The sequence below is a fragment of the Lampris incognitus genome, chromosome 14, assembly GCF_029633865.1.
Source record: "Lampris incognitus isolate fLamInc1 chromosome 14, fLamInc1.hap2, whole genome shotgun sequence".
Classification (NCBI taxonomy): domain Eukaryota; kingdom Metazoa; phylum Chordata; class Actinopteri; order Lampriformes; family Lampridae; genus Lampris; species Lampris incognitus.
This window is the reverse complement of record NC_079224.1, coordinates 28,958,838-28,982,682: the sequence shown is the minus strand read 5'-3', so window position 1 is coordinate 28,982,682 and position 23,845 is coordinate 28,958,838. Positions and strand designations below refer to the sequence as shown.

Genomic DNA, 23,845 nt, shown 5'->3' with positions numbered 1-23,845 from the left:
TCACATAGTGCAATTTGGAGTGGGCCTATTTTTATTTGGCTTCAACATTGAGTCATACAGTAAGTATAAAGCTTCTTTTTCCTTGCATCTCACTGATGTTTTGTGGTGTCAGTAGTCACTATAAAGATTAATAATTAACAAAATCAACTATAAATTTCTCTGCATCAAAGTCAAATATCTATCCGGTCACAGAAAGTTGAATCAGTTCATCTGGACACTGTTTATTCAGAAAGAAACGTTTCATCACTCATCTAAGCGACCTCACCTCTTCAGTCTCAACTGACGGCAGGTATCCCCACCCTTATAAACCATACAGTGCTGTAACAACCGACAACAATGATTGGTTTCATATTTTCAGTCGTTACATCACTGTTTTGTTTATAACAGTGGGGATACCTGCAGTCATTTGAGACTGAAGAGGTGAGTGATGAAACGTTTCTCTCTCACAAAATGTGTCCCAGATGAAATGATTCAACTTTCTGTGATTTTCTTACCTGGATTAATTAGCATGCATAAATACTCTTTATTCTGGCTTGCTGCCCTGATCAGCCTTTAAGTCACACTGCACTTGTACTGACACTTTGCCCCCTGCATTACCCCTAATAATTTCCAACCTCGTTCAGGTCAGGGTCTCATTTCTCACTACTGAAAATTCAAATGACAGTCCGCGGTGGCGTAGCGGTCTAAGCATCGGCTTGGTGTCGATGCAGTTGCCCACTGGGGACTGGGGTTCGCACCCCGGTCTCGTCAGATCCGACTATGGCCGGACTCGATGAAGCAGCAATCATTGGCAACGCTGTCTTCGGGAGGGGGGCGGAGTCGGCTTGTGTTCGTCATGTGAATGCGTCTCTGTGAGTGTCGGAAAAACAGTGGTTCGGCTTGGATTCGCCTTGTCACGAAAGTGGGGAGGCGCTTTCCTTCGAGACTGCCGGCCGGAGAGATGCAGTTGGCGAACGCATGCAATACGAGGGTGGGTGTTTGAATTAAAATAGGGATCAATTGGCCACTAAATTGGGAGAAAAAAGGGAAAAATCAGAAATAAATTTATAAAAAAGAAAATTCAAATGACAATTGTCTTATGAATAATACAGCAGTCAGATCGATGACCTGACGGGAAGCAGCACGTAAAGCTGGGGAAACACGTCTCTGACTCCCGGACCATCAGCACTCGTTCCCTTCAAGACTGTGCCCCTTTCCCCTCTATTCTTCTCCCTGTATATGAACAGCTACACCTCCAGTCAACAGTCAGTCAAGCTCCTGAAGGTTGCTGAGAACACCACCCTTATTGGCCTCATATCTGGTGGGGATGAGTCTGCCTACAGGTAGGAGACTGACCATCTGGTGTCCTGGTGTGGCCAAAACAACTTGGAGCTTAACACTTTAAACACAGTTCAGATGGTTCTGGACTTCAGAAAGTATCCAGCCCCACCTTCCTCTATCACCCTGTGTTGCTCCCCAGTCGACAGAGTGGAATCCTTCCGCTTCCTGGGCACCATCATCACCCAGGATCTCAAGTGAAAACTGAACATCAGCTCCCTCATCAAGAAGGCACAGCAGAGGTTATACTTTCTGCAACAGCTGAAAAAGTTTAACCTGCCAAAGCCAATGATGGTGCACTTTTACACTGCCATCATTGAATCTATCCTTGCCTCCTCCATCACTATCTGGTATGCTACTGCCACTGCCAAGGACAACGGCAGACTGCAGCATATCATTTGCTCTGCTGAGGGTGATTGGCTGCAACCTGCCATCCCTCCATGACCTGTATGCCTCCAGCACACTGAGGCGAGCAGGAAAGATCATGGCCAACGTGTCCCACCCAGGCCATGGTCTCTTCAAAACACTCCCCTTTAGCAAGAGGCTAAGGTCTATACAAACCAGAACCTCGCGCCACAAGAACAACTTCTTCCCTACAGCAGTAGGCCTTAACAAGCCCCCAGACACCCACAGATCCTCACATTGCCCCCCCACACACACACACACCTTTTTATCTTCCCTACAGTGCTCTCTGTATATGGACAGCCTGCATAATCCTGTAAATAACTCTTATTCTTTAAATAACTTCTTAAAACTCTAATCTATCTTCTTGCAAATACAGCTCCTGCCACCCAGTACCGGGCATCAGAGGCTGCGATGTGGTCTCATTTTCAAATCTGAACCAGTGTTGATTGCGCCTTACTTTCATTTTTATTTTATCATATATATATATATATATATATATATATATATAAGTGTGTGTGTGTGTGTGTGTATATATATATATATACACACATATATTCATTCATTCATTATCCAAACCACTTATCCTTACTCAGGGTCGCGGGGATGCGTTTTGTTATTTTTTTTTCTGAAACCGTCAATGGTGTTGTTATAAGTGCTCAACTAATGAGGAGTGGAATATCAATACAGATGCAGGAAAAAAAAAGTTTTAATACATTGCAGTACAGGCCTGTTTCGTGCATCGCACACTCATCAGCTGCTAATGTGTATTTCCTTTGTAACTATAAGTAAAATGTCTTTATTATCCCCCCCCATTAGATGATACACATGTGACATTTATTAGAGGGTTTTTTCATATATATTTTAACTGCCTGTCCTTCCAACTATGCCTCAACACCACCCCACAATATGATTCACATAAATGACCTTGTTATATTTTAAACGTACAACATTTCAACAGTGCCCTGGGCCCTAAATGCTTTTCAAAACAAGCCTCAGTCCCTTAACCCATTGGGTGTAATGTTTTCTTCCCCTCCATTGGTTGCTGTGCATCATAAATACCTACCCCATTGGTTGTTATAGTTTAAATGTTTCCTCATCTGATTGGTTGCTGCCCAACCGAAACTAGGAACGTGACGCTGGGCAACGTAAACTGTATGTTTCTTTGTTGAACCACATTAGCAGCTGATGAGTGTGCGACGCACGAAACAGGTCTGTACTGCAATGTATTAAAACTTTTTTTTCTGTATCTGTATTGATATATATATATATATATATATATATATATATATAATTCGTTTTAATTTTTATCTGTACTATTTACCATTAATTTTTCCCTCTTGCACCAACATACCAAAACAAATTCCTTGTATATTCTTGTACATGGCAATAAATCTGAATCTGATTCTTCTAATGAAATACTTTATGGACCTATGACAGGAAACACTCTTTTCAATCTCTTTTCCTCAAGGAAGAAAGAGTGGTGCGTTGGCCATAAAACTGTGGCCTCGGCGCTCGTAGCATATTGTTGTCTTGCTCAGGCAAACTTCAGTAGGTCAACAAACATGGAAAAACTCTGCATCCACAAACATGGGGGGGGGGGCTGGATGAAATATTTCATCACAAGACATTTTGCAGTATAAATTCCTGTGTGTGGGGGAATTGGCAGAGGTTAACACTGAAGGGCTAGAGAGTAATGACTAGGCCTCACCGTACATCAATGTCATTTATGATCAATGGGCCTCATTTATCAATCGTTCGCACGTACAAATTTGTTCTTACACACCCACTGAATTTTTTTAGCTCAAGATTGTCTGACAGTCAGAGCAAAGCCTGATGGTTATTTGGAGTTCCTTCCCCCGAACATATATCGTCTACCTTCTGCAACGAATAATCACCCAGGCTTGCAAAGACATCCGTGTTAGCCAACTGGTGTCTAAATTCAGGGGTTACCCAGGTTCTACACTGGTCTCGGAGGCAAATTTCAGGGCTAAAAAAATTCCATGGGTGTGTAAGAACAAATTTGTACATACTATGTACGAACGATTGATGAATGAGGCCCAGTGTTAGAAAAGTTTAAAGATCTAGTCCAATGGTTTTAATTCAGTCAGACAGGGTTATTGTGCAATGTTAGGAGTGTCATTTGTTTCAGCCTGAGAAATAGCATTTGATTTGTTATAACTGTTTCAGCATACCTTCTATAAGTATAGCCAATTCTCTGGAGTTTGAGGGGGTGTGACCCTGAGGTCACAAGGCTCTACTTTGATAGCAGGCTAGCTTACTAACCTGAATGCTGTTGCTAGGCAACTATTTGGAAACAGAGCAACTGACTGATGATGGCAATTCAACTGATTCTCCAATCAAATCAGGGTATAAGGTGATATAATGTATTATCAGGGGCAGATTGGCTAACTGAAACAGTTTAGTTATGTTGACAACCAGGAGGATAGTTTCTCAAGGGGGTTTGGTCATATTTTCACAACAGCAGCTCTAACATATTGGGTAATTTCACATTAACAAAACCATGTGTCAAAAATGTGAGACTGAAAAACATGATTTTCATTGGACTGGATCTTTAAAAAAAGAAAAAAAATTCTAAAATGAGCGTGCTCCAAACTGAATGGATGCCAGTCCTAATGTTGAGTCATTGCATTTTTACCCACAAAGTAAACTCCTCATTTGGTATCCAAATGAAAAAACAAGTTGTCCAACACAAAATATACAATCCCTATCCATAACTACCCTCCCCAAACATGTCTGTGAATGTTCTCATTCATCCAGGTCATGGTTATCCAAAGGAATTGAATCAAGTGCAACTGGACTTGGTATATATCCGTGAAGACGTTTCACCTCTCATCCAAGAGGCTTCATCAGTTCGTGCCTTTCTGACTAGACCAAGCTAGTCTGACTAGCTTGGTATATATCCGTGAAGACGTCTAGTCAGAAAGGCACGAACTGATGAAGCCTCTTGGATGACAGGCAAAACGTCTTCACAGATATATACCAAGTCCAGTTGCACTTGATTCAATTCCTTTGGATGGGCCTCCCCAAACATGTATTTGCAAGATGAAGGGGGAGACTTACGGTGAACATTGAGGGTGAGAGTGGCTCGTTTGCCCAGGGGCACGGCTGGGTTGCTGGCCACGCAACTGAAGTTGCGTCCGGTGTCTGTGTCGACAGGTGTGATGGGTAGGTAGCTCCTGGTGGTCACCCTCTTCCTGTCTGGTAACACTTCCTGTTTGTGGGGAAGGATAAGGCAGAAAGACATACAGAGTGAGGTAGGTAACAAGAAAGAAAGAGGGGTAGAAAGAAAGGTAGAAAAAAGGAAGGTAGAAAGATAGAAAAAAGGTAGAAAGAAAGAAAAAGAAAGAAAGAAAGAGCGGGGTATTAAGAGGGAAAAGGTTTGGCAATTGGGGCATAGGGAAAGAAAGAAGGGAAGAAATTGAAAGAAGGGAAGGCAGGAGATGTGAGCACGAGAGGAGAGGAGATGCAGAACAGGAAGGAGGATTGGGTAGAGGGGAGGAGAGAAGAGAAGAGGAGGGAAGGAGGACACATTAAGGGAAGAAATAGGTCAATGAGGGAACGGAGAGAGATAAGAGAGAAGGAAAAAAGTTCAGTTTAGACTTAAGGAGGAGAGAAGACGAAGAGCATTTAGAGAATTGGGATTCTTTTTAAAAGGTGAATTCTACTGAATTTTAAAATTGCTTTTCTATTATTCTGTTTTATTTCCAGAGCTCAAATCTATAATTAAGATCCACATTTTTTCCTACCATTTCAGTCCCTTCAAGTGAGTCAGAAGAAATCTAGGCATTCACTTAAAAGAACAAGTATAGAGGAGGCGAGAAAGTTTAGCACGTTAACCCCAACATCGTCACCACCGCCTAAAAACACTACTGTCGGGACTTGGCTTTGAGAGGTTAATATCATGTCAAATTTCAGGAAAACATCTAGAGTACCAATGTAAACGACAATTTCTGTGGATTTTTTGAAGCTGACAAAGAAAGACAGAAAAATGTTGGCAACTAAAGTAAAAATCTGGCGTACAAGTTTGAACACCATTCACTTTGTAAATGTGTGGTCAGTAGCACAGTATATTTAAGTGTGCCATGTAATATGCACAAGTATGTGTGTGTGTGTGTGTGTGTGTGTGTGTGTGTGTGTGTGTGCGTCAAGCTGGCAGAGTGAGATGTAAAAACATCTGTTTGAGTGTGTGTAAGTCAATGTTTGCTGGTGCTTATGTGTGCATATTAGAGCGTGAGCATGCATATGTGAGCAGGATGTGCGCTTGCAGGCATGATTCAGTGTGGGGAACACATGAGAGCGTGTATGCATGTGGGTGAGCGGGGGCATGTGAATGCATATAACATCACAGACAGCATTTTGTTTTTGCATTGTGAAGGTATCCAATGGTGCAACAGTATTTACATATACTGCCAAATATATGTTTGTCTGCATGTGTGCTACCTGTTTGTTTTTGGGTTTTTTTTGCCAAGGCGTGAAACGGCATCAGACAGAAAGTCCATGTTGTGTGGGTTGTGCGCGTACATACGTCATCGTTGGACTTTGTAATCCACAGTGTTTTACAATAGCATTATGCATACACATTTGATATATAGTCTACCCAGCAGCGGTGCCTCTTACTCTGGCAGTGTTAGTGCTCATCTTTGCCCATTGAGCTGCACAAAACCATGGTTATAAAACTTCATTCCAAAATGGTGTACACTGGGCAGGATTTTTTTTTCTCCCTTTATCTCCCCAATTGTATCCAGCCAATTACCCTACTCTTCTGAGCCATCCTGGTCACTGCTCCACCCCCTCTACCAGTCCGGGTAGGGCTGCAAACTACCACATGCCTCCTCCGATACATGTGGAGTCGCCAGCTGCTTCTTTTCACCTGACGGTGAGGAGTTTCGCCAGGGGGATGTAGCACATGGGAGGACCACGCTATTCCCCCCAGTTCTCCCTCCCCCCCGCACAGGCACCCTAACTGGCCAGAGGAGGCGCTAGTGCAGCGACCAGGACACATACCACATCCGGCTTCCCACCCGCAGACACGGCCAATTGTGTCTGTAGAGACGCCCGACCAAGCCGGAGGTAACATGGGGATTCGAACCGCCGATCTCAGTGTTGGTAGGCAACGGAATAGACTGCTATGCTACCCGGACGCCCGACAGGATTTTTTTTTTAATCAATTAATATCGAAGTCTCAGCATTTAATGTCTTTAAAACCTGGAGTGATAAAATCTATGGTGTGTTTTATCATTACGCTAAAGGAAGACTTAGCTGACTGTGATAAAGAACGACTTTAATTTGTCTGAACTCGTGCTAGACTGATTCTCCAATTTTTTTTGCAACGTTGTTCCACTGAGCATAAGTGTCACTTTATTTGAATGGAACGTTTGGCCTGTCGCTGTCTTTATCATCTGTACGTGCTCCATCTGACATGGCTGTGTGTCTCCGTCTCAGTTTTCCTCGCGATATTATGTGGTACTGTGAGAGGCAGACCTGTAACGTTGAAAAGCATCTGGCAGTATTCAGCCCTGGAACCTTTTTTTCTGTTTTTTTCTTTTCTTTTTTTCCTGATCAATATTTCAGACTTTAAAAAAGAGATGTGACCTTGAAACCAATATCATCAAGTCAAAAATTCATCCTAGGAAATATAACTCAGACTCAGAATACACAACACATTTAAAATTAGGCCAGCTTGAGTACCAATTAACCAAATGAAATGGAAAAAGCCAGTGACGTCCATTACAAATTTGTATTGGCAGAGAAAGACTTTTTTTTTTTGACTGGCAATTCAAGTCCATTTCCCTTTTCTCTAGGTAGCGGATCCCATCAAGGGAGATCATTAGCTTTAATGTAGCTCCTGTTGACTTCAGTTAAAGTAAATAATGAATTACTTGAGCCTGTGTACCTGTCCTGTTACTGTGCCCGACAGCTTGACAGAGGAACTCAGCTCTCTAAAGATGAGGAAAGGCACCTAATTGGTGCCACATGCACAACTGCAAGTTTATATTTTTGATTTGTTTACTGCAGGTTATTCACATATAGCCTCCTTGACTGCACAGCTGAGGAAATCTTGACTGTTCATTACTTAGAAATTTTTATTTTGAAAACGTTTTTTGTAAATATTTTTTGGACCCCCCCCCCTTTTCTCCCCGATTGTATCTGCCCAATAACCCCACTCTTCCAAGCCATCCCGGTCCCTGCTCCACCCCCTCTGCTGATCTGTGGAGGGCTGCAGACTACCACGTCTCCTCCGATACATGTGGAGTCACCAGCTGCTTCTTTTCACCTGACAGTGAGGAGTTTCACCAGGGGGACGTAGCATGTAGGAGGATCACGCTATTCCCCCAGTTCTCCCTCCCCTGCCCCGGACAGGCGCCCCTACCGACCAGAGGAGGTGCTAGTGCAGCGACCAGGACACACTCCCACATCCAGCTTCCCACCTGCAGACACGGCCAATCGTGTCTGTCGGGATGCCCGACCAAGCCGGAGGTAACACGGGGATTCGAATTGGCGATCCCCGCATTGGCAGGCAACAGAATAGACCATTAAGCTACCCGGACACCCTTTGAAAAAAATTTTATGATTGCATCATGGTCCTCTGGTAGTGATGCTTCACCGACCCAAATACTACCACAGTGGGGGGGGGGGGGGCGCACTATAGTAGTATTTGGATAGGTACAGAGCTGCACTAATGTGATCCTCAGGAACTCTGAGTATGTTTTGCCTCCAACTTGGTCAGCGTTCATGCACAATTGGCTGGGAGGAGAAAACGTGATGATGCTAGTCCAAAAAGCTAATGCTGCTGTGGCTGCGCTTTGCATTTAAAAGATATTTACAGAGCTGTTATGAGTTTTTACTGGATAACAAAGAGAACAAGAAATGTTTCTAGATTTCTTTTAATGTGGTAACTCTGTCTTCTTACAACTGACTGTTCCAACCACCATGTTCCCGGGTGATGAAAGGCTACATTTACGTCACAACTCGGCAATTCGGATATCGGAAATTTCTCAGACTTTCGGACACCGTGTACCCGACTTGGCATGCCATTCCCACATAACACCACATAAATGCGGCATAGTGCAGCCCTGTACATGTGTGTAGCAGGTGGAGTGTAGTTTGTGCATTGGTTTAGAGGCAGGTAAACTCCTGAGTGGCCCACCTAGTCAACCGGATGCACGTTTCTTATTGACTTCTGACTATTTACACGTGTGTGTTTGAGCAGACAGAGCGGGGAGCCCTTCTTTACCTTGTGCGAATTGACCCCTGAAAATCCCTTGAGAAAAATTGAACTCCTGTTTTCCCTGAAAAAGACTGAGCGATTGAATGCCAGGTCTGCTTAAGTTGGTGTTTGATTTGATGAATCCAACACAGTGTACCAGAATACCCCCCCCCCCCCCGTGTGTCCTTCTAATACACTGCCTTACCACACACAGTGTGTGTGTTCTTCTATATCTGCACGTGTGTACTTGCAGGGGTGTGTACGTGCACCTAAGACATGAATTTATGCATATTTGTATGTGTATGTTTGAGAGTCACCGTGGACTGATGGGCCCCCTCCAGACCAACTCCGTCTTTGGTCCACTGAATGTGTGCGGCGGGTTTTGCACCACGGGTCACACAGGTCAGGTTGTATGGCGTCCCTGCCATCAGAAGTAGCTCTGGGGTGCCATCGATTATCGGGTCCTCCGGCGGGACTGGAGGAGGGGCAAATGTGAAGGAGATTAGAGACACACACACACAACCATACATACATATATTCATACAAACACACACACACACACACACACACAAAAAAACAAAACCAAACACCACACAAAAAAATGCACATTCACGCATGTGCACAACCACTGGCACACCGGATACAAACCTACAAGCATTACCATACACACACACACACACACACACACACACACACACACACACACACACACACGTTTCTACATACAGACACGCATGGACTTGCACTCGATTACACACACAGATGCACAGACACAGACACACAGATACAGGTCGTGCACGTGTGAAAACATACACACGGTTGCTTTTTTCCTCTTTTTAAAACGTTATTTCCTGTTGACTTATCCTTAATGCATAATTTGTGTTGCTGAATAAATTAATGTGTGGTGTATCTGTTGGTTTGTAATGGAGATGATAGAGTTAATAGAGTAACAGACCGGCTGCCACTGTGGCGCTGGGTAATGGGGATCCTCATAAACCATAAACAATAAGGCTGCACAACACATTAGACTTCTGTGACGATGTTAAGGGTTTAATGTCCATATGTTTATGCTGATGTATGTTTATTTGGAAATACACATTATTTGTAACTATATAAAACTGTGCTGCTTAGGCTGCAAGACAAATTTTCCAAGCAACATACAAAACGTATTTCTATGGTAAGTACCACTCAGTCCCACATCCCCTGAGTACACTGCACATCCATGCAAAGATTCTGGCTCACCTTTTGATTTTAAAGCTTACAATGAATGTTTATGGTCACTCAATCATCCACCACTACCCCCCCCTTTATAAATCTGTGCCCTGATATGCAGCATACGCCTGTCTTTACCGGCTCCCCAATGATCTCAGACCAACCCGGTCAAATAAGAGTGTATAATTTTGTTTTCAGAAATGCATTGTGGGCACCATTATCCCAACCGCTTTACTTACTGAGCACGTTGAGTTTCGCCCTCCTTGAGCGCAGGGCGGCTTCAGTGGCTTGGCACTCGTACAAGGAGTCATCAGACAGCTCGGCATTGGAAATCTCAAGGTTATACTGACCAATGTCCAGGACGTGCAGTATCCGGTACCTCGGCCAGGCTGGGAGGGTAGAGACCAGGGATGGGCGGTCAAATTAATGGAGATGAAACCATTAAATACCTTGGAAGGACTCTGGCATGATTTATTCTAATTCCTGTTGACTTTCAGCTGTACATCATGCAAGCCAACTGTTTCTATGCAAGTCTGGAAAGCAGAGCCAGATGCATGAAAGGTTTCATTATGAGACCATATATCCAAATGAAAACAGAAGCTTACTCTGACATTAAGGCTCACACCATTAGTTTTAAGTGCTCTTAAGACTTTCCTGAGAGTGATAACTTTGAGGACGGAATAACTGGTGTTGTTGGAGATATTTGTATATGAATCTCAGGTAGCAAAACATAAAAAGAAAAAAATCCAGCAATGTGTGATGGAACCCTTCAGTTTCAAGTTATAAAAAGTTTGGGGGCCAAACAAAAAAATCCCAAAATTAAAACAGCACTTCAGTCCAAAAAAAGATGACTACACACTTCATGTGGCTGCAGAAGTAATATTCACTCACACACACACACACACACACACACACACACACACACACACACACACACACACACATATATATTTCCCCCAAATTTGGGGGGGGGGGGTTCCCCCTTTTTCTCCCCAACTGTATCCAGACAATTACCCCACTCTTCTGAGCCATCCCGGTCACTGCTCCACCCCCTCTCCCGATCCGGGGAGGGCTGCAGACTACCATATGCCTCCTTCGATACACATGGAGTCGCCAGCCGCTTCTTTTCACCTGACAGTGAGGAATTTTGCCAGGGGGATGTAGCATGTGGGAGGATCACACTATTCCCCCCAGTTCCCCCTCCCCCCTGAACCGGTACCCCGACCATCCAGAGGCAGCGCTAGTGCAGCAACCAGGACACATACCCACATCCGGCTTCCCACCCACAGACACGGCCAATTGTGTATGTAGGGACACCCGACCAAGCTAGAGGCAACACTGGGATTCAAACCAGCAATCCTCGTGTTGGTAGGCAACGGAATAGACCGCTACACCACCCAGACTCACTGACATATTACTAAACAGGTTTTTGTAAAGAACATGTTTCGATCCATGACAGTTTTGTTGAGAGTCACACTGCCCATCCAGCCTGTCAGTCAAAATCATATCGACCACTAAAGAAAATCCTCAAACTCAATTCAAAACACCACAAATTCACTATTGTAGTTTTATGCTACCTCTGGGCAAACGCATTGAGCATTGAAATGGAAAATGTGTTGGATGTGTGTTAAAGTTTACGTTTAAAGATTGATTTCTCAAAAAGTACGTCATTCACGGCAAGAACATATGATCACATCTGGATTGAGCCAACGCCTTCTCCTCGGTCATCAAGAAAGTATGTGACGTCATGCTTCGCTAAATATCTATCAATCCACTAAAAATGCTGTGTTACGTGATTTGCAAGTCAATGTTAAATTTACATTACAAAGAAAGGAACACCACAAGTCTACCATCTACCCCTGTCTTGCAGGAAAATCCCAATCACACAGTGTCTCCTGTTGGAACGTTGCAACTGTTGTATTGTACAACACAGTGTAATGGGACTGCAAGCATTATTGATTCCTTCGTATTGGATTTGATAAAAGGTCAACATGGTCAAACAACTGATTCTATTGGCCAGCTGTTAGAATTCAGAGGAAAAAAATCCCCTCACAAACATAACTGTTGTGGCGTGTTTTCATTTACAAATGTCTTTTCACTAGTTTTAAGTTGATGTCAGTGAAGCAGAGCAAATTTTCAATATGAGCACACTACACAGGAATCATGTAATGCACATAGGCTACTACAGTATGTGTGACAAATGAGAGCTCACACATTTCAGTATAACATCACTCCTGTAGGGTTTAAATCTTAATATACAACATTTCCATCACATGCAGATTCTTCCTTTGAGACAAAGAAATCTTGGGCACAAAAATCAAAATGGAAAGGTTTCATTTCAAAACAGGAAAAGTTCATGTCCAGCTTAATGTAAAATATGGTTAGAGAGGTGTACATATTTAATTAAGATGCAGATGCAAATGCAGACACTCATACATAAAGAGAATAATGGGACAGGAATACACACACACACACACACACACACACACACACACACACACACACACACACACACACAAAGACAGGTATTGAATAATCACACACACAAATGCAGACACTCGTGTAAACAAACTGATGAGACAGGAACACACACACACACAGGCAACACAACACAAAGACAGACCAACAAGCAGCCAAGACAAACAACAGCATGGGGGGGGGGGGGGGCTTTGTGCAAAGATTTTGAAGCTCAACAGGTAATGCAATACAAACGCGCTGATTTGCGTATGGAACAGCGACGACAAATCTACGGTCAGTTCGACTCTGATTGGCGGCATCCAGGACTCTTTCCGTCTCGACCCTTGCATTTCAGACAAAGACATAATTGAGTGTGACTGTTCCACTAGGGGGCACTCATTGATCCTCTGTGCCTGCACAGAACATGACATCATGAATTCTGATGGCAAAGGCAGGGAAGCAGTTGGTGGTTGGGGGGGATTGGGGGGGCACACAAAAGTATCAGCGGAGATTACATCACCCACTTCAGCACCTCGGAGCATAGCAACCACAGAGGTGAACACACGCTGGGGAGAAGCAAGAGGAGCAGAGAGAGGTTGAGGACGAACAATGAGGAGCCGCCGTTGATACCTGCAGGTGGTGAATGGATGAGGGGGATGTGTGTTTACATCTGTGTTTGTGCTTTTGTGTGAGCACCACCGCGCGCACACGCACACACGAGTATCTAGACCGTGGACCATAGAGAGTGGTGTTTAAAAGAATTGCCTGTGTTCATATAACAGGTGATATGTTGTGTAGTGTTTTGGTGTTCATTTTTCCCATAGAGACAGATACAAACACACTAATGACCAAGTTACGTGTGAGGGCAGATGTGTGAGATTTTGTTTGTGCAAACAATTTAGTGAAGGAAATTTTGTATTTATGTGCCTGTGAATTAATGCCCATCTCCTGCATGTGTGAATATGTGTGTGTGTCGGGGGGGGGGGTTTACTGCAGGTATGCATTTAGGTACACATGCCTATACTGTCATCAACACTTTCTTCATATATGTGTAAAGCCATGCATATTGCACCCTCCTCCTACACCCTGTTTTCCACCAGCACCATGTAAGAAATACAACTGGCTAATGTAGCTGCCTAGGAGGTGAAAGAAAAGGGGATTTTGAGAGAGGATTTTTCTTGGGGGTTGTCGGTGCAGAGACATATCGTCAACATACGCAGCTTAACAATAAATACTGTTTAATACTGTGGAGCACCGACACACACTGCACAAGGACAACGGGACCTCACGTATGCATATTAATCAGGGAAGGCAAAGAACGGATGGGAAATGGAGAGAACACAGAGCAGGGGAGACAACAGGGAGGGAGGAGTAAAAAATAAAGAAAGGAACAGAAAATAAGAATAAATAAGAGAGAGAGACGGTGGGGGCAATATGTTTTTTTTAACATGGGCACAGGATGACACTCAAAACACAAAAAGGACATAAAACAAGTGTTATGCGGAGAGGGATGGAGAAAGAGAGAGAGATGGGAGGGAAGCTGGTAGTTTTCAAAGAAAAGGTAAATTGAGGTTAATCAAAAGAACGGATGGAGAGAAATGAGGAGGGAAAGCAAAAGGGGAGATCTGTGGCAGGGTAAAGAATGTTCAAGAGATGGTAATAGGGTGGGAGAAGCAAGGAGACTGGGAAAGAGAGAGAGAACGTGAGTGGTGGGTTGACCTTTAGTGAACATTTGATATAAAGTGAGTTGAACACGGACTTCACATCACATCTCAGATTATCACTTGTCTGACTGTGTGTGTGGGAGGGTGTGTAGGAGGCGTTGGTGTTAGGGTGTGTGTGTGTGTGTGTGTGTTTTACACACACATATCATTCCATGTGTACAGAAAAGGACAGAAAATGAAAACTGACTGAATAAAATTCTGGAAACAAGCAGATTACCATGAGAAACACGTGAAATTGTCTCACTCAAGTGCCAGACTTTTTCCCCACTGGAGACGAACAACGGATATTTGGGGGTTTTGGCCATGAGTCCATCCTCACCTCTGAGGCCCTCTCCGATACCCAGGGCCAGGCCATCTTTGGTCCATTGAACGATACCGGTGTAGTTGAAGACGACGCAGGAAAGCACCACCCGCTCCCCCAGTACCACCGACTGGTCCGCAGGCTCCTGGGAGAACCGCACACACCATACTGGAACAGGTGGAGGGAGAGAAAGGTCAATTTTCACTTTCTATGGCAATAAGAACAAGAAGTGGAAAAAACAAGGAAACTAACGAGAAACAAGAAGTAGGAACAGTGAGGTTTAGCAACAGTTCTCATTCAGTGTCTGACTGAGAGCTGAGACAAAGTGGCTGGTTGACCCAAACATCGAACCGAGTCTCAAAACGTTCATAAAAATCTTACCTCCATTTCCCAAAACGTGTTGAATGCGAACGCTCTGTCACGTGTCAACAACGTATAAAATGTTAAGTACCATGTGACTGGTATTAGAGGCACGTGCAAAATCAGCACATTAAACATGAAAACAAGAGCAGTCCACGCTACCTGGTGAGCCCTGTTTCAGCAGTCAGTACGGCTGAAACAACGACCGCTCATCTGGCCGCGATGACGTGCTCATTCAAGCACGCTAAACTGGACTCAAGCGGGGCCGGCGTGATTTTTTTCGTACCCGTTTTCCGCGAGAACGCGTCTCCGTCACGCCTGGATTCCGGGCAGACCCGCCCCTACTCTATCTCTGATTGGCTAACCGTATCCCTAACCCCGCCCTAACCCTAACCTTAACCAACCTAATTAACGGAGGCTACGAGTACTAGCCAATCAGAGTCAGAGTCCCCGGAAAACGGGTACGAAAAAAATCCCACATTACACAAAATGCAACGAATCACATGGAATTGTTGGCCAATCACAGGCCAATCACGGGCGAGGGGGGCGGGGTATTTCAGCGCCGGCGCTGGGTTATTTGAGGAAACGGAAAACGTCTGCAGGAAACGGAAAGACACACGGCATTACGGGGGCTAACGATTGGTCTAGCAGATCCTAAACCACACCAAATCCATACCTAAATGTACAAGCTCGTTCAGCAGACGCTTTTATCCAAAGCGACGTACATCTTAAATGTGTTTGGGTTGTATAGCTCGGGGTAGAGCCGCTGCTCCTTCGCGTCGAAAGGAGCCAGTTGAGTTGGTTCGGGCATCTGATTAGGATGCCTCCTGGGCGCCTTCCTTTGGAGGTTTACCTGGCACGGCCAACTGGGAGGAGACCCCGGGGTAAACCCAGAACTCGCTGAAGGGACTACATGTCCAATCTGGCCTGGGAACACCTTGGGATCCCCCATGAGGAGCTGGGGGCGTTACTGGGGAGAGGGACGTCTGGAGTGCCCTACTTAGCTTGCTGCCACCGGGACCCGATCCCGGAGAAGCGGCTGATGGTGAATGAATGAATGTATAGCATTAGGAGTCTAAGCCACGGACTCTCGCCGAAGACTCGTCCCAACCGGGGTTTGACCCCCCGATCTCTGGCGGGGAAACCGGCGTTCTTAACTACTGAGCTACCCGGCTGCAAGTTAGCCGTCTCTAAGCTAACACAAAAACCATCAATAAAGCAACGGTACTAAACGTTTGAGACGTTGCTGATTCGCAGTCATATGCATGGGACCAAATGACGTCAGTCAGTGTGTTGCGGGAATTGCAGTATATTGGTATTCAACACTTTTTGGTAAATGTAAACAGGTTGAATATGAACGTCTTGAGGCTGTTTTGCTAATACCAGACGTGGTACCAGTCAGTCCGGACACTTTTTATGAACTGGAGCATCGCAGGCGACTTAGAATAAGTCTCAACCACAAAGTGTTCAAGGGCACATTGACAGAAAACTTGGATAATGATATCAAGTCAAATCCTGATGTTTTTTTTTTTATCAAATAAGTTTGCATAACAAAGAAAATGAAATTGTGGGATGATCATATAAAAACAAGGGATTGAGAGGATCTGAGAATATGCTTCTTTTTTTAAAAAAGTAACCGAGCATTTAAGACCATCTGCATATCTCAGAATAACAAGTGGGTAAGGGATTTAGGAAGAAATGCCTTGTCGAGGAAAGTGCAACAACACCCTCCAAAAACTAACAATGGGATATCTGCACCGGCTTTTGTCGTTACTGCACTGCTTTTATTGTAAATCCTGTCTGCAAGACAAATCTCCCTTATGGAACTGTGTAATACTGACCGAATCTATCATCCACCTATATGCTAAGCCAAGCACCACCACCACCTACTTGCAGCAGGTGAGTCCAGAAGGTAAGAGAGCAATGGGAGACGGTGCAGATGAGTTAACAGATAAAACAAACATGCTTTAGTCTCTGTCTCGTTCATATAAATAATTTTTGCCCCTGTCTTTGTCCTCTTCTTTTCTTCTTCTCTCTTCTTTACTTATTGATTATAGTCAGGTAATTTTGTCCATTCTCATGTTTGTATCTTGAGTTTCATGTCATTTTTGCCCTTTTCCATGAGGTTGCCTGTGGTTCAACAAAGGTGCTTGTCCATGTGTGCATGTTTGTGTGCATGTGTGTGCTGTGCCTGTGTGTGTTTGTGAGTGAGTGTGTGTGTGAGTCATCATCGGTGAGCTGTGAAACGGGCTGCTCTTTCCCATTGTACAGTGCAAGGGAGATCACATGCTCACACCCACACACATTTACTCCAGGAAAAAAGCCTTATGGCTAGTGTAGTACCATTTAAACAAACTGATACAAAAAAAATAAAATAAAAATCTAAGCATAGTGCATACGTTAATGCATTTGCATAAAGAGGAAGTGTCAGGTGAGGAGGCAAAGTATGAACTCTCAGCCATTTTCAACCGTTTGCATCATCAAGTAATGTTTCATATTTCAGTGAAACTCTTGCAAGAGTGTTTAATCAAAGCAGAGAGAATGAGATTGTAGTGCCTTGGATGACACACACATACTACACACATGCATGTGTGCACATGCATGCTCACACCCAAACACACACACCCATGTGCAACTGTAGCACAAAGGTGTGCACACACATGCACGTGCAAACACACAGACACACCTTGAGTCATTTTCAAAATTGCACAAGCACAGAATCACATACATGCTGAACATACATAATCACACAGACACATACATACATACATACATACATACATACATACATACATACATACATACATACATACATATACACACACATACACACAGACACAATTCATGTTTGTCTTCCCGGGAGCTATTCTTTTCTTGGATCATGGGTAATACAATCCTATTAGCTAATTAAGGCAAAACTGGTTAATAAAGCAGGCCGGGGCTTTGAGGGAGACATCTCATGGGGATTTAGCCACAAAGGAGCAAACATCACTGAGATTTCCTGATTTGTCAGGAGGATTACAGCAACTGTCATGTTATTTGCACAGAAGGCCTCCTTTAATGAAGTCAGAAGTTTTCAGATTTCAGAGGGCAAGGCAGGACTTTGATGTGTTATCAACTTTCTGGGTTCATAATAAAAATTAGGCGCACAACGTTGTCAATTACGGTCATGAGGAAATTAGCAGCAACAGTGAGTCCAAATGTTTGGGATTTTCCCGATATTTCTATAAAATCCTGCGGCCCGACAGGATCGGTTGCTAAATCAAGTTTTTAGTCGAGCAACATGTTTCTTTTTTAATAATGTTATCTTTGTATCTAAATTGTTTTCTGTCCATTGTCAATATGGATTATGTCGTTAAGACTTAGCGTTGCTCATCTAGATTGCTGAATATAGTTCGTTTCTTACTTATTCATTAGTTCCAAGTTCCATGTTTGCAAAAGAATTAGTTTTCGACCAAAAGAAATCAAATATGTCATTCAGAAAATGCCAGGCAAGAAAATACTGATTAAATGTTTGTCCCCCGTTATTCTGTTCATTCATTTTCCGACGTAATCATTTTCTAAGTGAGGGCCACACGTTGCCTTTTATTTGTGCCCACCGTCTCCTCAGGAGATGGAGCTCTTCAAATATACTTCGAAATACAAGGGATATTTTATCTCTGCGGCCTTCTCCCCGCCATCTCCAGGTACTTGACTGTCCTCGGCAAGTCCTGTAATCACTGAGCCCCGCTAGCCCAAATCCCACTTAGTGACCCTAAGTTCAGGTTCAGCAACTTCATCAGCAAAGAGGAAGAGGGAGGAAGTTGTACTGCTATTAATCTGAGCCATTTAGGGTTGGGGCATTTGCTATGCAATTGCTTGTTAAAGAAATAACAGAAAATAATCAAAATAAAGTTGTTTACTATGAACAACATGAGGGACATAAACAACACTGAACTGTGAATAACAAGAGCATCTAAGAATATCAACAATTTTGCAAAAGTGCCTGTGTGCCAGAGTATGTTGTCGTTAGAAAGTAGGCAAAAGGAATTTGGTAAAGATCGGCATCATTCTGTACAGAGTGCTATTATATACTGCAAGCTGTCCATAACCCATTTCTGGCTGTAAAAATAGAAGAAGAATTTCTAGACTAAATCCTATACTTAAATATAATGAACTTCAATTTTTGGGGGTTTTTTTTGGGGGGTCTCCCTTTTCTCCCCACTTGTATCGGGCCAATTACCCCACTCTCCGAGCCGTCCCGGTCGCTGCTCCACCCCATCTGCCGATCCGGGGAGGGCTGCAGACTACCACATGTCTCCTCCAATACACATGGAGTCGCCAGCTGCTTCTTTTCACCTGACAGTGAGGAGTTTCACCAGGGGGACGTAGCACGTGGGAGAATCACGCTATTCCCCCCCCAGTTCCCCCCCCCCCCCGAACAGCCGCCCCGACCGACCAGAGGAGGCACTAGTGCAGCGACCAGGACACATGCCCACATCCGGCTTCCCACCCGCAGATGGCCAATTGTGACTGTTGGGACGCCCAACCAAGCTGGAGGTAAAACGGGGATTCAAACCGGCGACCCCCGTGTTGGTAGGCGTCAGAATAGACCGCTACGCTACCCAGATGCCCTTGACTTCAATTTTTGTGGTTTTTCTTTTTTTGTTTGTTTGTTGTTGTTTTGCTTGTTTTTTGTTTTTTTGTTTGTTTGTTTGTTTGTTTCTAAAATGGCCGAACAGCGCCTTCTAACTGGCACCCCTCATGTTCGGCTGTGTGTCTCCTGACAAAGGCCCCTGAAACACAATTGCTTTTCAATGCACCTACGAGACTTAGCGGAGCGGGGCTGTGTGTGCTTGTCTTCCTTTCCATTTTCAGAAGTCAGGCGATGTCAAGGGAAAGCAGCAAACAATAAAAACTGAGTTGCAACTGCTTTCCATGAGGAAAACAGTGGGATCAGTGGCAAGGACGTGATATCCTGCTGACATGAGTGATTTACATGTGGGTCATGTTCTGCATGATTTATGCAAAATTAGCAGTAACTACAAGTTGGGCCTGCTTTGTGTGTAAGTCTACACTGAACAACCCTCATTCCCTTGGGACAAGATTGTGTTTTGTGTGTGTGTGTGTGTGTGTGTGTGTGTGTGTGTGTGTGTGTGTGTGTGTGTGTGTGTGTGTGTGTGTGTGTGTGTGTGTGTGTATTTGTGAGGGTGTGTACATACTTGAGTGTACGTGTGTGTGTGGGGGGGGTATTCGTGTGTGTGCAGGTACATGTTTATGTGTATGGGGGATGGTCTGTTGTGTGAGTACATATTTGTGTGTGTGTATGCTTGCTTGTGTGTATGTATGCCAGCGCACGCGCGTGTGTGTGTGTGTGTGTGTGTGTGTGTGTGTGTGTATGTGTGTGTATGGGGGAGGTACTTGTGGGTGTGTATAAGTGTGCATACATGCGTGTGTGTTTGTATGTATGTGTGTGTGTGTCGCCTGTCAGCCTACAGCAGGGGCTCAGATCGTGGGGGAGAGAGCCACCCTGACAGAGAACAGAGATGTAATTAACCCTACAGGATATCCCTCCCTGCCTCGAACCACTACCTTCTCTCTCTCTCTCTCGCTTTCTCTTTCTCTCTCGCTCTCTCTCTCTCTCTTTGCTCAGTTTCCCTTTTCGCTCTAGTTTCCCTCACTCTGTTTCTTTTCGTAGTTTTCTCCAGCTCCTCTTATCTTTCTTGCTCTCTTTACACCACCTCTCCTCATTCATGTCTCAGGGTGTTTTCCCCTCTCTCTCTCTCTCTCCCTCCCTCTCTCTCTCTCTCTCTCTCTCTCTCTCTCTCTCTCTCTCTCTCTCTCTCTCTCTCTCTCTCTCTCTCTCTCTCTCTCTCTCTCTCTCTCTCTCTCTCTCTCTGTCTCTCTCTCTCTGTCTCTCCTCTCTCTCTCTGAATCGACCTTGGGTTCTATGATGGAAGTTGAACTGTTTTTGTGCATGTTAATGTAAAGGAGTGACTATGTTTGATGATGTCATTGTTTATTGTTAAAATTTGTTTCTCGTTAAATAAATAGCTGTTGTAAATTCAAAAATTATCTCTCTCTCGCTTTCTCCCTCTCTCTCTCGCTCGCTGTCTTTCCATCCCTGTGTGTCTCCGTGCCCTAGGGGGGATTGCTAGGTACGATCTTGGACTCCTCCCCTCTCGCTTCCCCCCCCCCATCCTCTCTCTCAAACTATCTACGATTGCATAATGACCCAAAAGGAAGAGGGGGACGGCTTCCTCATAACAACAATGATGTCCAGACATATTATCCTTAACCCATTTTGTCCTATTCCTCTTTATATCTGCATTGTATTGGTGTGCTCTTGAAGCATGTATACGGCTTATTTTCAGCGCTTATCAAGGCTTGAGCATTAGAAATACTGGGGTTGAGAAAACTGGCAGTTGCATCCCAGATGTTTCATGTTTTGAGTTGATGGATGCCTAATTTTTGGTGCAAACGTCTGTCCACTTCTGTCCCATTCCTTACTGCACCCCTTTCTGTCAGCATTTCAGTACCAAGGTTTCTGCAGCTCTGCTTGCAGAGGAGAAAAATGCATCTTTGGCCTGTTCTAACATCGAAAGTAGCTCAATAAACTGCTAAACTATACACTTGAAGAGCACAGCAATATGCGACTTCTAGATACGACGTTGATTTTTAAAGTATTTCCTGAACCCATCTGCTGAAATCAGTTTTGCAGCCATTCCAATGGGGCAGTGAAAGTGGAGGCTAAGCGGTGTTGGGGCCGGTTGCTTCCGCTGCTGACAGAAATGGGCACCCGTTTACAGTGTTGTGTTTTATGCATTTGGCAGGCGCTTTTGTCTGAAGAGACTTTAAAACAGCGAAACGGTAGGAACGGCTTGAATTCCCGCAATAGATTGCCAAAATCACAACCAAGCGACAGAATAGAGAGCGGGGACGAAGGCTGCAGCAGATATATGCTAAAGCATGATATGCTTTTCCTTTGTGTTATCATGATGTGGATGCACAGATGCTGTTCGTTTCCCGAACCAGAGGCCAACTCAAACTGGAGCCAAGTGCAATGAACTCTGCACCCCCTCAACCTAACCCAGGTCTGTCTACTACCCCCAACACTGTCCACTGGTTCATATGCACACATTATACATGCACTTGGACTTACCCTCATCAGGTTTCGGCTTGTATTCCACGTTTGCATGCACGCACACATACACATACACACACACACACACACACACTCTCTCTCTCTCTCTCTCTCTCTCTCTCTCTCTCTCTCTCTCTCTCTCTCTCTCTCTCTCTCTCTCCTCTCTCATGTATAGGCAAATGCTGGTTTTTTGCCCCCTCTCATTTCAACCCCTCAGTATGTAAATTTGGTTTCATTGATTGACTGACCCGAAGGCCACACAGCAGCATATTCCTATGCCTAAGTGAAGGTAAAGTATATAATGTTTGCAACTCAGAGGCTTTACCTCGCCCCCAAGTCCTCACTCTCCATCCCCATGCCACGCTGGCCCTCTCCTCGCATTCATATCCTGGGTCTGCCTCCAGGCCACAGCTCGCTCCAATTTCAACTCTCAACCACGGGAAAGCATGCAATGTCTAGATAACTTTATGTGTGTGTGTGTGTGTGTGTGTGTGTGTGTTGTGAGGGGGGGGGGGAGAGAGAGGGGAGAGAGACATGGAGTGAGTGTGAGTTTTGTCTGTGCTTACACACATGCACGCATGTATGTGTCCTTGTTATCCTGTGTGGTCCGTAAGCATGTGTTTGCCATTTCTGAAAAGGCAGCAAAGGGCAAGGCATGGATGTGAGAGTAAAAAGGGGAGCGAGAGAGAGAGAGAGCGAGAGAAAGAGAGAGAGAGAGAGAGAGAGAGAGAGAGAGAGAGAGAGGAGAGAGAGAGAGAGAGAGAGAGAGAGAGAGAGAGAGAGAGGATGGTAAGACTCAGAGCAAAATAAGTGCCGGCAAACAGAAAGCGAGACAGATGGGGAGAGGTAGAGAGACAGAAACAGGGCCAGAGGGCAACAAAAGGTAATAGAGGGACAAAGAGAAGACGATCATACGGAGACAACAAAGACTCATCCCAAAATCCATGCATGTTGTTTTAAAGATGAAAAGCAAAGGGGTGTCTGGGTAGCGTAGTGGTCTATTCCGTTGCCTACCAACACGAGGATCACCGGTTAGAATCCCCGTATTACCTCCGGCTTGGTTGGGCATCCCTATAGACACAATTGGCTGTGTCTGCGGGTGGGAAGCTGGATGTGGGTATGTGTCCTGGTCACTGCACTAGCGCCTCCTCTGGTCGGTCGGGGCACCTGTTCAGGGGGGAGGGGGAACTGGGGGGGAATAGCGTGATCCTCCCATGCGCTACGTCCCCCTGGTGAAACTCCTCACTGTCAGGTGAAAAGAAGTGGTTGGCGACTCCACATGTATCAGAGGAGGGATGTGGTAGTCTGCAGCCTTCCCCGGATCAGCAGAGGGGGCGGAGCAGCGACCGGGACGGCTCGGAGAGTGGGGTAATTGGACAAGTACAATTGGGGAGAAAAAGGAGGAGGGGGGGGGGGTCCCGAAAAAAAGGGAAAAAAAGATGAAAAGCAAAATAGAAACAGTGCTCGCGTGAGAGAAAGGGGAAGAAAAGCTGGAAAGAGGCGAGAGTGTGATACGGCAAACGTCAGTGTCAGAGCGAAAGACAGGAAATTAAAAAAACAGTTTATTATTGTTATTACTACAATTTAAAATTTCACATCTCTCTACATCTCTCACTCAGACGCTTTTATCCATTATTGTTGTGGTTGTGGAGGTTGTATTTTGAATAGGCAGCATCCTAGCTCAACAACTCACACACACACACACACACACACACACA

General features: G+C 44.7%; 1 protein-coding gene across 1 annotated transcript in view; it reads right to left on the bottom strand.

Moving 5' to 3' along the window:
* Positions 1-23,845, bottom strand: part of kirrel1b (kirre like nephrin family adhesion molecule 1b) — a 91,955-nt gene that overhangs the window by 38,418 nt on the left and 29,692 nt on the right. The window contains exons 2-5 of the mRNA XM_056293302.1: positions 14,663-14,812; positions 10,402-10,551; positions 9,268-9,425; positions 4,804-4,954 (exon numbers count right to left, since the gene is read on the bottom strand). Of these exons, the coding sequence (XP_056149277.1) occupies positions 4,804-4,954; positions 9,268-9,425; positions 10,402-10,551; positions 14,663-14,812 (609 nt within the window). The remainder of the gene's footprint in view (positions 1-4,803; positions 4,955-9,267; positions 9,426-10,401; positions 10,552-14,662; positions 14,813-23,845) is intronic.